General features: G+C 33.0%; 1 protein-coding gene across 1 annotated transcript in view; it reads right to left on the bottom strand.

The window, feature by feature from the left end:
- The window catches only part of ERCC6 (ERCC excision repair 6, chromatin remodeling factor), a 110,857-nt gene that overhangs the window by 21,868 nt on the left and 75,462 nt on the right, over nucleotides 1-13,527 (bottom strand). Inside the window, exons 9-12 of the mRNA XM_051981881.1 lie at nucleotides 8,882-9,052; nucleotides 6,650-6,826; nucleotides 4,093-4,209; nucleotides 1,116-1,211 (exon numbers count right to left, since the gene is read on the bottom strand). Coding sequence (XP_051837841.1) covers nucleotides 1,116-1,211; nucleotides 4,093-4,209; nucleotides 6,650-6,826; nucleotides 8,882-9,052 — 561 coding nt within the window. The remainder of the gene's footprint in view (nucleotides 1-1,115; nucleotides 1,212-4,092; nucleotides 4,210-6,649; nucleotides 6,827-8,881; nucleotides 9,053-13,527) is intronic.

Raw genomic sequence — 13,527 nt, 5'->3', positions numbered from 1 at the left:
GTGATCCCACAAAGACAAGCCTTTTGTCATCAGGGCTCCTAACCACCAGTGTACAAGAGATCTTTTAAAATGCCCTTCTCTCAAGGAGAACATTATCTGAAGAGACTAAGGGAAAAACAGATTAAATAATGTAAAAATTAGTTGTAGCTCCAGAAAACCACTGATGTTAAATAAGTATTACAATCCATATTTTGAGAAGCAAGAGCCCAAAGAAACTAACTTCTTTAAAAAATTAAAATCTAACAGGAGATTGAGCAAGGGCCAGAATTAATATCTAAGTGTACACACTACATAGTCTTTTATACTCATGTATAAGAGGATAAATAGCAGTACTGAAAACCAACAAGCGTTTAACTGCCATTATTTTTACTTTTTCTTTCTAATATTATTCCTTATATGTACTAATACTAAAGTTTAAGTTCTGTTTTCCTTGCTATTGATTAATAAAAAGCATCTGCTTTACCAATTGCTACAATACATTTATCACTGGAAGGTAACACAATGGTTTAAACTGTGATGTTTTCCACTGAGCCAAATTATCATGGATTCATTCTAATATAAGAACCCACAATTACTATGGAATGAGTACAGGAAAGGAACAAAGTATTAACTGTTGCTTTACTTATGGCAGGTGCTATTTCTAGTTAAAACTGGTACTGAGTTTATTCAGAAAAGAAACTAAGGCAAAATCCCTATTGTGATGGCTAGTATTTCTCTTCTCTAAAAATTGATACTCTAGTTCCACTGTGTTAGTTTTGGTTGAGCTTATAATGATTGTATCAGTCAAGCTATTATAATAAACTCATTACTATTTAAAGTGCTTTGGGATTATGTGAAGTATGAAAGGTGTTATAGGAAACCAAATTCCATTTTACCTCATATCATTTTTATAACAGGATTCTCCTGAGAAGAGAATATCTATTAATCTCTGAGTCCTGAATTTTATGTTATTATTGAGAGAAGAATGACTTAATAATAGCAAGACTAGAGCAAATATTACTAAATTCTTTTTACATGTGGGGCATAATTTGGACTCCCTTTGGATGTAGAAATCAGTTGTTTTTTTTTTCTCTTGGGCCATTCACTACTTCAATGGTGTGATTTCTTCATCTAACCTGCATTTCTCCATTAAGAATGCTGTAGACTTCTTTGGAATCTATGAAGGTTTGATATACTTTACGTTGTTCATCTGTCAAGCGGCAAAATAAGACCTAAAAAAAAAAAAAAAAAAAAAAGAATAAATACAAATGAAAACTTTCAAATTGTCAAAGGAAAATGAAATTAAAAAACCAAGGGAGATTGCATTGGTGTAAGCAAAAATGTTTACAATTAAAAAAAAAAAAGACAACTTTAAAAGATTATGAACAATTTCCAAAATGTAAGTGATTGTTTTAGCTGCTTAGAAATGACTTTGAGGTACCACTACACCCTCTCAGATTGGCTAAGATGACAGGAAAAGATAATGATAAATGTTGGAAGGGATGTGGGAAAACTGGGCCACTAATACATTTGTTGGTGGAGTTATGAAATGATCCAATCATTCTAGAGAGCAATATGGAACTATGCTCAAAGGACTGTCAAAATGTGCATACCCTTTGATCCAGCGCATGCCACTACTGGATCTGTATCCCAAGGAAATCATAAAGGAGGGAAAAGGGCCCACATATGCAAAAATATTTGTAGCAGCCTTTTTTATGCGCTTTATGTTTTGAATTTATGTAGCAAAGAACTAGGAAATCAGTAGATGCCCATCAATTGGGGAATGACTGAACAAGTTGTGGTATAGGAAATTAATGGAATATTATTGTTCTATAAGAAATGATGAACAAGCTAATTTTAAAGAGGCCTGGAAAGAGTTACATGAACTGATGCTGAATGAAATAATAGAATCAGGAATACATTGTACATACTAATGGCAAGAATGTGCAATGATAACTATAAAAAGCTTGATTCTTCTCAGCGTTTCAGTGATACAAAGCAATCCCAAAAGACTTTGGACAGAAAATGCCCTCTGCATCCAGAAAAAGATCTAAGGAGACTGAATGTAGAATCAACACATTCACTTCTTTTTTTCTGTTTTTTTAATTTCTCCCATAGTTTTTCCCTTTTGCTCTGATTTTTCTCTCCCAACATCATTCATAAAGCAATATGTATTAAAAATAAACTTAGTACCAAAAAAGAAATGTCTTTAAATTTTAATAATTGATTTAGATTTTAAACTTATTAATTTTATAAAATTACATTCAATTAGATAACAGAAATAGACATTTTTTTAAAATTAGGCTGCCAAGACTGTACACTTAGACCAGGAAAAAAACTATACATGTTTAAATAGTTGACAAATAAAGCTGATAGCAGCAACTTTCACAAATTTTGGAGATGTCTCTTAAAATCACTTATTTCAAAAACTCTAAGATTATAATCAATATTTTTAATATAAATATAATATAAATGATTTTTAAAATCTTAGGCCTTCTTCAAAATCTTAATTCAAGCTTTATTGTAATTCTGATTATCCCAATCTCTACTAATTTCACCTTTCTTGGGACAAACATATGATGTTTCTCCACATAGCAGAACAATTTCACACTCTTCAATGATTGTAAAATAATTATTTTACAATCATTTGTATGATGTGTATTAATTCCCCCAATCAGATTCTAAGATCTTTGAGAGCATACTTTTCTTCATACTTTTTAACTGTAATTTCTCCCCTTTTCCTCTCCAGTTTCTTCTGATAACCTTAGGCTCCTATTCCTTCTTATTGGATCTCCCATCTTTTTTCCTTCTCAACTCTTTTTTTCTCATCTATTATTTTATTTTCAGCTTTTCTTGACATTTTCTACTTTTTTTTGCTCTTTCACAGTATTCTGTTCTTGCTACTTTCAAAAGCACATTTGTTTAAGTGTATTTGTGTCTATACAAATACTACTACAGGATTTAGTTTCTTTGAGAAAAGAGCCACAGTCCTTGAGCCTATTTGTGACTGTCTATCTTTATTGCCCCATCCTTCATCTTGCAGAGTAGCTTGGAGGAGGAAGCTTTAGATTATAGAATCTAGTTTTCTAAAATCTTGTTTACGGGACTTAAAATCATGTGATTTTTGTAAGAGGAAGAAAAATTAACAGAACCTCTTTGGGGTAAAGGGATAAGAGATGGCAACAAGGGCTACCAGCTGGTTGTGACTATCAGGCTACTCTTCTGGCTACAGAAGAAGGAAGAAGTGAGACAAACCTATGCATAATGAGCTGTAAACAGCAAAAGTTTATATGACTAGTTTTAAAATATGCAAAACTGGAATAACCCTTTTTACTTCAACCTAAAACTTCCAAAAAGAGTCTCTAACACATATAACTATTTATCTTCTAATAATTCTTCATGTCATCTTTTCATGCTTTACAATCCTTTCCAGTTCGCTAACAAAAGGTGTTTTCTTCTCCAAGCTTATTTGAGCTTAAAATATCTTTTCTTACATCCCTTTTGGCTTTTCATCTGATTTGTTGTTCTTAGAGAAACATCTCTTGGCCAGCTCCAGCTTTCCTGTTCAGTCATTTATTTTTAAGTTCCAACCCTCCTCTCCAAGTAGAACAATCTAATTCCTTTCTTTTACCATTTTCTCTACTCTGCCTCCAAGTATATTCTGAAAAAGCCACAAGCCATCAAGGAGTATGCTTTCACTTTCTGACGTTAGCCTTTCCCCATGTCCCACAAAGTTTTCCTCCTTTACTTCACCTTCTTACTTTTACGTTTTTCTTGAAGTTACTTCACCCCTCTCAGTTCTGGCTTATTCATTTTGGTAACGAATGAGTTTACTGAATTATATCAATTGCTAATTTTCCCAGCAACTTCTTTCAAGGGTAAAAAATTTTAAATACCCTTCATAGTTAATTTTCAATTTTATAGAGACAAATATTCATCTAGAGAACAGTGAACTCCTTGAGATATACTGAGATATAAGAATGAGTTATTTAGAGTAATCAAAGGCTAAATTATTTAGTAACATGTATTCATATTAGAGTTGAATGAAACATTCATATTTGACTTAGGAAGGTTTTATTTTTTAAAATGCTATAATATTTCAACCTTACAAACCTGTTCATTTTTATCTGGCAAAGAAAGGCTCATTTTTACATCTGACTTCATTCGACGCAGCAGATATGGGTTTATGGTATCTCGTAAAACACATGCACATTTATAAGCAGTTTTAACCTTTAATAAAGGAAAAATGGAAAGAAATTATTATTGTATATAGTGTAAGTAATATCACTACTCAAAAAATTGTTTTCAATAAAAATGATTAAGTCAACAATTCCAGAAAACTTATGTAATTATAAAATGGCACAATGATCCCCCTCACCAGACTTTCTCAAATTTAGGGTGATGTACAAATTAATATGTGTAAAGTCTTTTATTTAATTAACCACAAATGCATAGAAATAATGGCATCATTTATGCTCTATTATATTTTTGCATTTTACAAAAAGATTCTAAATCAAAGTTTGATATGGTTATAAAAGAAGTATTACAAGGGGAAAACTCCTTTTAAATTAATCTTTGCACATAATTTTATAATTGATCAAAAGCTAAAATACAACTGTCAATCTTCAAGATTGAAGATCAAAAGCTAACTCTAGTAGCAGGCTGCAGCCAGGGGAGTTACTCAGACAAGAAGATTACTGCCCACCTGAGACTGAAAATAAGTTAAAGAAAATCCCTGTGATCAGAGAGACAAAAAGCTACTCTGACCTTAAAGGGAGCATATGGTTCTATAATGGATCACAGCTACATTAGACAGGTATTAAATATAGATAATGGCTTAAAAAACACATAACCCAGAGAAAACCCCACCCACTCCTAATTCACTTAAAGCAAGGAATTCAATAAATTATTGATATAATTTTGAAAAATCTAAATTGGCTTTCTAGTTTAGTAAATTACCAGTCAATGGAAGAGAAAGAATCTCAACTGGAATTCAAGTACCTGAAGTACTTGGCTTTATAATTCAAGATAATGGAAAAACTTCAAAGTAAACATGAAAAAAATCATATAAAAGAAAATACTTATAATGCAATTCCAAGAAAAGTTCATACATCCTTTACTACTTATCCTATTTTTTAACTAGGGAAAAAATAACTAATGCCAAAGTTTCCAAATTAATAGGGAATCTGTATTTTTGTCTCTTCATTCAATATATCATTCATTTGTTGATGAGGATTTTACGCTAAAAAATAAGTCTCAATATGTCTTAGTTGCTGTAAACAATATGTCAATCGTGAAAGTGATGACTTCTGTAAATTTAGTTTCTTTTAGTTTCTCCAGATATATAAAGCATAAATGATAAATAAGCATGATTTCAATTATATTTTCTATGTGATGTAGTATTAAGAGCACTAAACAAAAAAAAGATGAACTTAGTTTCAGTCCACTTAACAGAACCTTGAACAGATCATTAAGCTTCTGTGACTAAGTTCCTTCATCTGTCAAATAAGAACCTAATGAAGATGTTCTCTCAAGTTTTTTCTATATCTAAAATTCTATAACTCGGTATCTTCTTTAAAAAGGTGTTGATAGTGCATCAAGAGCTCATAAAACAAGTTCTCAAAGATGAACTACTTATTTTAAAAACCAGACCTGAAAATACTGGAATTATATATTTTTAATTATTCAAATAGTTCTCTAGCTAGTTCTCTAAACAGAAGTCTTTATTCCACTTTTTTTGGGGGGAGGTATATAATCTTCTTCCCATTTCTGTTCCTTTTCAATATTTGATGAGACCATTAAGGATAATTCAGTTTCCATTAAGGAGAAACAGGTATTCTCCAAGAAAGGAATATAGTAAAGAGAAGCAACACAGATTCAGGAAGTCCGGAGTTCAAATCCCATCTCTGACACATTCTAGCCAGGGGAACCTGGGCAAAGGCATTAAACCCATAAGTGCCCCTCAGCAACTCTATAAAATTCTAAAATGTCCAAAAAGCACCAATCTGCATTTGTTGAGGAAGCTTCTCTTCAGGAATTCTCCAAGGCCAATGAAACAGACAAGTCCCTATCTGTTGTGCTCCCCATATGGAGAGTCAGCCTCAAGTAGGGAAATAGTACTAGTAGTTAGGGATACCCTGAAATATCCCACTGAGATATTAAAAAGTCTTGAGTTCAAGTACTGCCTCTGATACTCGTACTGACTCTGTTCATTGCCCAGTCACTCTTTGATCCTTTATTGACAAATAAGTTGCAGATTTCAATGAAGGAAATATAAGTGACTGAGACTTTCCTACACTGCCAAAGTAACAAATCCAATGCCTCCCTTGACAATCCCAATTCACTCCACTTCTCAAGCAAATATAATTATTTTAGGTTTTCTTTTTCTTAATATTTAAATGGAGTTTTAAATACTCATTTTGAATTAAAAAACCTATGATACTAAAAAAATTTCATTATTTTTATCTAATGCCAATTCAAAGGCTTAATTTTATGTTATCCCTCCTCTGATTATTTAAAGTGGCAAAATCCCATTTTAAATATTAAAATCTTTGACTGTAAAATACCAATATAAAGCAAATTAGAATATATGCTTCCCACCACCAAGAAAAACTACCTTCTTTAACTTAACAGCTAAAAACTATAAATATTTGTTAGCCAAATAACTTACCTGTACAGGAGAAGCATTTGAATACCCTCCCATGGTAATTGGAACAGAAAATTGTTCCATGAACACTGGCAATGTCCCCAATTTTCCCGGGAAGACAAAGTCAAAGAGAGACCATAATTCTTTGAGGTTATTTTGCATAGGAGAGCCAGATAAAATAATCCGATGAGGAGTACGAAACTGTTTTTTTTTAAAGACAAAAATAGTTGAATTAAAGAAAATATAATTTCATTTTCCTAAAGTTATGTTTTAATATACAAGAAGATAATTTCCCAAAGAATATTTCCACATACTAAATCTATGCCACTGAATATCAACTTGGGTTTTTCCGCTACTGTATTTAAAGATTTTCAAATTAACAAAAAGGTAAGAAAATAAAAAGGATAAGGCTCTCATTTTAGTTCTAATAATTATAATAATTTAAGCTAAATGAAATTCAAAGTTAGACTGGAAACTGAGTGGATGCCCATCAGTTGGGAAATGGCTGAACAATATAGTATATGAATGTTAGGGAATGTTATTGTTCTAAAAGAAATGATGAGCAGACTAATCTCAAAAAAAGCACAGAAAGACTTGCATGAACTGATGCTAAGTGAAATGAGCAGATCAAGATCATCATATACAGCAACAAGATTATGTGATAATTAACTGAGACAGACTTGACTCTTTTCATCAATGATGTGATTCAAGGCAACTCCAAAAAACTAGGGATGAACAGAACTATCTGCATCCAAAGAGAGAACTATGAAGACTGAATATGGATGAAAATATAGTATTTTCACCTTTTTTGTTGTTTTCTGGCTTGTGGTTTTTTTTCTTTCTCATGTTGTTTCCCTTTTTGATCTGGTTTTTCTTGTGCAATATGAAAATTTTTTTTTTGTTTGGGGGGCTAAGGCAATTGGGTTAAGTGACTTGCCTAGGGAAGTGCTAAGTGTCTGAGGCCACATTTGAATTCAGGTCTTCCTGACTTCCAGGCTGGTGCTCTATCCACTGCACAACCTAGTTGCCCCTCAAATGTGGAAATATATTTGGAAGAATTGCATTTGTTTACCTATACTGGATTATTTGCTCTCTAGGAGAAAGGAGAGGAAGAAAAATTTAGAACACAAGGTTTTATAAGGGTGAATGTTGAAAACTATCTTTGCATTTTGAAAAACAAAAAGCTTTTACCAAAAAAAGAGCCTGAAAGTTAGATTTGCTCATTCTACAACTGAAGAGCAAATATAGTAATAATATGGTTTTTAAAACATATCCAGCATTTTCTTTTCTTTTCTTTCCTTCCTTCCTTCCTTCCTTCCTTCCTTCCTTCCTTCCTTCCTTCCTTCCTTCCTTCCTTCCTTCCTTCCTTCCTTCCTTTCTTTTTTGCTGAGGCAGTTGGGATTAAGTGACTTGCTCAGGGTCACACAGCTAGAAAATGTGAAGTGTCTGAGGCCAGATTTGAACTCAGGTCCTCCTGACTTCAGGGCTGGTGCTCCATCTACTGTACCACTTAGTTGCCCCAATATCCAGCATTTTCGATTCATTATACAAAGATACATGGAAAAATCTTTAGTGAGTCAGGTCTAACTTATCACCAATAACTTACAAAGTTAAGTGACAGACTAAGTGTATATATTTAAGAGAGAGAGAGAGAGTGTGTGTGTATGTGTGTGTGTGTGTGTGTGTGTGTGTGTGTGTGTGTGTATAATTGTAGCAAATGTGAATAAGAGCCTGAGAGTCTCACTGAATGCACAAAAAACTAAAACTACAAAAAAGCCTTTTGAGGGAGTACATGCTCCCTGAATTTATGTCAAGAAATCACAAAGGATGAGAAGATTTGAGCACACTCTGTTCTATACAAATGACATAAATACCTAATCCACATGTATAATTTTATAAAATCAATAAAGCATTTGAAGTATAATATGAAAGCATGGGAAAGATTCTGCTATCTGGCAGAACATCAGCCAAAGTGGTTGAGTTTTGAATGAATCATAATGCATCTCCATGCCTGAAGTCAGGAAAATCTGAATTCAAATCCAGTCTCATACTTGCTAGCTATGTGATCTTGGATAAGTCACTTAACTCTATTTGCCTCAGTTTCCTCATTTATAAAATGAACTGAAAAAGGAAATGGCAAACCACTTCAATATCTTTGCCAAGAAAACCTCATATGGGGTGACAAAGTGTTGGATAGGTCTGAAACAATGAACAATAAATGTGAAATACCCTTTATTCCATTTTAAAGGGCTATACCTGTTTGCAAGCAAGTGTAACTGCAGCATTTGGGTTTCGGATTTTATGTCCCTCATCCAGGATCACATAATGCCAATCATGATTATTAATACTATCTTGCATCAGTCGGATGTAGGAATATGAAGTAATCAAAATTCCATGACATCTTGCAATTTCTCGAATAAGTGTCACCTAAAATAGCAATAAAATGTTCCTGTAAATTTATTAGCAGGAGCTATAATAAGCAAGAATGGTCTTTCATTCTAAAGGATTCCAAAATACTTCTTGTTTTGTGCATTTAGCATATTACTTATGTGTTTATTAGTAGGGACAATTTATTCAATACTTATTTTATCATAGAACCAACATTGCCCCATGGATCAACAATTAAAATGAGATCAATATAACCATAAAAATCTTAAGATAAACAATAGAAAACTTTTCACATGCTATCACAAAAGTTTCCAACTCTTCAAAATGTTCTTTGCTTTTAACCTCACTGCATTTAAGGAAACAATGCCAGGCAAAAGAGAATTATTAAAAAAATAACTGCAAGTTTCCAGAAAGACTTCAAAGCCCCAAATAGTCAGAAGAGGGAAATTGTATCAAGTCATTTCAATTCAAGAAACATGATCAGCTGGACTCAGTCCTGCAGTAAAACTTGCCCCAAAATTTGCCCTGTCTTTTCTATTTTATGGTCTTTCCCACCCCAATCCCCAACTCTCAAGTGAAAAGGTAAAAGGTAAAAATTACCTAAGCAGAGATCCCAAAATAACAATTACACTTCAATTATACTTCCTCGCACAAATGTAGGATGTATTTATAGTTCTGATCCCTACATTCAGTTCAGACCTGTTTATATCTTTTGGATACAGTTCAAAGTCAAGTTCATCTGTCTGTGGTAGAAAACAATGTATGTTAACACAAAAGATACTTATATCATTCAAGTAACAAACATTTATTAGGTGCCTACTATGTGCCAGGAATGTAAAGGCAAAAATGAAATAGCCCCTGCCCTCAAAGAACTTACATTTTATCAGGGAAGACAACATATACAAACACAAGTATATACAAAAGAGATGAAGGTTAGTAGAGGGAAGAGAGACAACAGAAATTCTAGAAGTGGGAAATGACAACTAGGAAAGGCCTCTTGCAGATCAGAAGGAGGCCAGGGAAACTAAAAGATGAAGGAGAAAAGAGAGTGTCAGTAAAAAGGCAAATGTAAGGTTAAAGGAATGGGAAACAATCCAATCGAGCTCTAATGTAGAGATCTCGTAGTGCAGGAAAGTATAAGAACATTGAAGAAGGGCCAGGAAGGAGTTGAGTTATGAAGAGCTTTTTAAAAAACAGAAACTGTTATTGATATCTCATTAACACTTAAATTTCCTCCACTATCCTCTTCTTCCCCTTCCCAGAGAGTGATCCCACGTAACAGAATTTTTTTTTTAAAGAAAAAATATTAAGAGAAAGATGAGGGAGAAAAATCTGAAAATATATGCTATGCTCTATTTCCATGACATTCCTATTTTTGAAAAGCAGTGGGTATCTTCCAAGATCCTGACTTTGAAGTCATGCTTTTTACAGGGAAAAAATGCTTTTTTCCCTGTAATTTTCTAATATTCATTTCTTTTTATTCTCTTTAACATTTTTTATTCTAAATTCAAAATTCTCTCCTCCCACCAAACTCTTCCCAAACCATTGAGAAGGAAAACAATGAAACCCTTATAATGTATGTGAAGCATGCAAAATTTATTTCCATATTAATCATGTTTCATCCCCCCCCCATGAAAAAGCAAGAAAATAAAGTTTAATATGCTTCAATATGCACCTAGAGTTCGTCTGTTTTCTCCCTAGAGATAGACAGCATTCTTCATCAGGAGTTTCTTGGAATTCTCTTGGATCATTCATTACAAATCAGGGTAGCTAAGTCTTTCATAATTCATCAATATTCACAATATTTCTGTTACTATTTACAATGACCTGGTGCTACTTACTTCACTGTGCATGAATTCATATAGGTCTTGTCTTTTCTTATCATTTTTTACAACTAATAGTATTCTCTCACAATCATATATTACAATTTATTCAACTAAGTTGAATTCCCTAACTGAGAAACATCTCTTCAATTTTCAATCCTTTGCCACCATAAAAAGAGCTGCTATAAATATTTTGAACACACAAATAGGTTCTTTCCTTCCTTGTCCTTTGATCTCTTTAAGATATAGACTTATTAGTGGTATTACTGGGTCAGAGAGCATGTTCAGTTTGATAGTCCTTTGGGTAAAGTTCTAAATTATTCTCCAGAATGGCCGGACCATTTCACAATTCCAAAAGTGACTTAGTGCCTGTTTTCCCACATCTCCTCCCATTTCATTTTCCTTTTCTGTCATGTTAGCCATTCTAATAGGTGTGGGCAGAGATATGAGTGGAGAGAATGGGAATGGATACAACAGATAGTATGGAGGAAGAACCGAATCTTGTCCTTTCTATTTTCATAATCCTTCCTTGTAAACCTCCTCTTATCTTCATACTGATAAGCCTCCAGTTCAGGCCTTCATCATCTCTCAATCAGATTAGCGCACAGCCTGCTAATTAGTCTCCTTCCTTTAGGTTTCTTTCTCTCCATTCCTTTACCAGCAACCAATATTTCAGACTTATTTTTTAGATTTCTAACTATTTGTGACACCTCACAATAACAATTGTCATTTTCAGTAGACAGATGAGAAAAGTGATATAATGAAGTTCTAAGACTGATTTAAGATCATAAAATAAAACCAAAAGATATTATTTGTTTGTGTTAAGTGGACAAAATATGTAATTTAACTTCATAGTTTCCTTTTTAAAATATTTTTACCCTGGTATTCCCAATTATCTCCCTCATTTCCATTTCTCCCTCATCACAGAACTCACAACACAGACCAAAAAAGCCCAGCTTTTAATACATCCAACAACTTCTTTAATTTCCAGAAGACAAAGAAATGCCCTAAGTTGCTCACCAACTCTTAATTTCTCAATCCAGACTTTCATGGTTTTTGGTTCTCATTTCTACCAAAGCATTTGGAAAGAGACAATGGTTCTTATAAATCATTATGGCAGGTTTGGGCAATAGGGTAGATGAAACATAAGGAAAATAAAGGGCTTCCATATGAAATTTTCTACCTACAACATTTCCAAACTGATGAAATAGCAATGTATGTGTACCCAAAGCTATAAGATGAGTATCTCTTAAACTGTTTTCATGATTCAAATAATGTAAGAGACAAAATCAGAATTCAGATATACACATACAAGTAATACTGGGAAATGATGTTGCCTCTCAATAGGTTCATAATCATTCATTCATTTCTAGATGACTTTATGATAAATTCCTCAGCATTGGCTTTTGAGAAATATGTATTTTCCCATTATAATCACAAGGAAATCCAACAAATAGGCAAAACTAAATTGACATTTCCTTCCCTTCCCTTTCTTGCCCTTCCTAAAAAGCAAGATAAACATTGCTCTTAGTTAAAACACTGCCTCTAAGGGCATTAACTACATTTTGGAGTGGAAACACATCACGTTTCACCTGATTCAATATCCATATTCTCCAATAGTATGGAACTACAGTCTCAACAATAGTATATTGCCACAGACATCTCTATCCAAACACTTAAGACAAATCATCTCGGGCGATTTCAAATTAAAAGCTTGTAAAATATGTAACCTCTCCTAGTTTTTGCAATTAATAGGGTACGTCTGCAATTAGCCTGACTTACTGAATGCAGTACCGTTGTCATTAAAAGATGTCTTGTGAAAGCGCTGCTGTTATTATGGAGGCTCAGGAGACCAATCCCTCCTAGAGGGCAAACAGTGGACTGGTAGAAAACAACAGCCATAAATCACATTGTCAGGTAGCAGAGAGAACAGGAGTGAAACATCGGCACATGAAGGCCATTCACTGTAAACACAGCACAGCAGCTTCCCAGTCAGGATTTACTGAACCTGTAATTAATTAAAATTTCCTTCAAGCTAAATCTTTAATAAACAAGGATTTGTGCTGACAATGAAGAAAAAAAGTCTCCAGTAACACAATTTTAACAATAATATAACAAAAATATAAACACACCATTTCCCATTTATCTTATCAGGTGTACATTTACTCTTATCTAAAGTAATGTAAGACAAGCAACACTATGCTATACTATCATTAGTTGGCATGGAACATGTTTATTTTGCTTTGTTTTAGTGCTTAGCTTATTTTAGGGAATGAGACTCTTTTGGATGTGAATTTGCTCACTTTTAGCCTACTTTCACTATAACCTCTTATAAGGTTCTAAAAAAATTATATCTTTTATGTTCTAGTACCTGAATCTGTAACAAAAACATGGTAATACCTCAAGATAGTCATTAATAGTTGACTATATTCCACTGATTTTAAGTTCAAATAGTTGTAAATTTTAATGACAATTGTTATTCACAAATGTTTGACATTAAAATCCTTATAAGGCACTAAAAAAAAATCTTGTCAACTATTTTTTAATAAAAATGGCTTTTTTCATCAATATTTTCACTTTCATAATTAACGATTAAAACTAAGTCATCTATAAATTAAAATTGACATCCTTTGTTCCTACTTCTCTATGTATAAAGAGTTTCAGAAAATTACTTTTGTTTTATTGAGGTTA

This window comes from Antechinus flavipes, chromosome 2 (genome assembly GCF_016432865.1).
Source record: "Antechinus flavipes isolate AdamAnt ecotype Samford, QLD, Australia chromosome 2, AdamAnt_v2, whole genome shotgun sequence".
NCBI lineage: Eukaryota > Metazoa > Chordata > Mammalia > Dasyuromorphia > Dasyuridae > Antechinus > Antechinus flavipes.
This window is presented reverse-complemented; position numbering and strand designations above follow the sequence as displayed.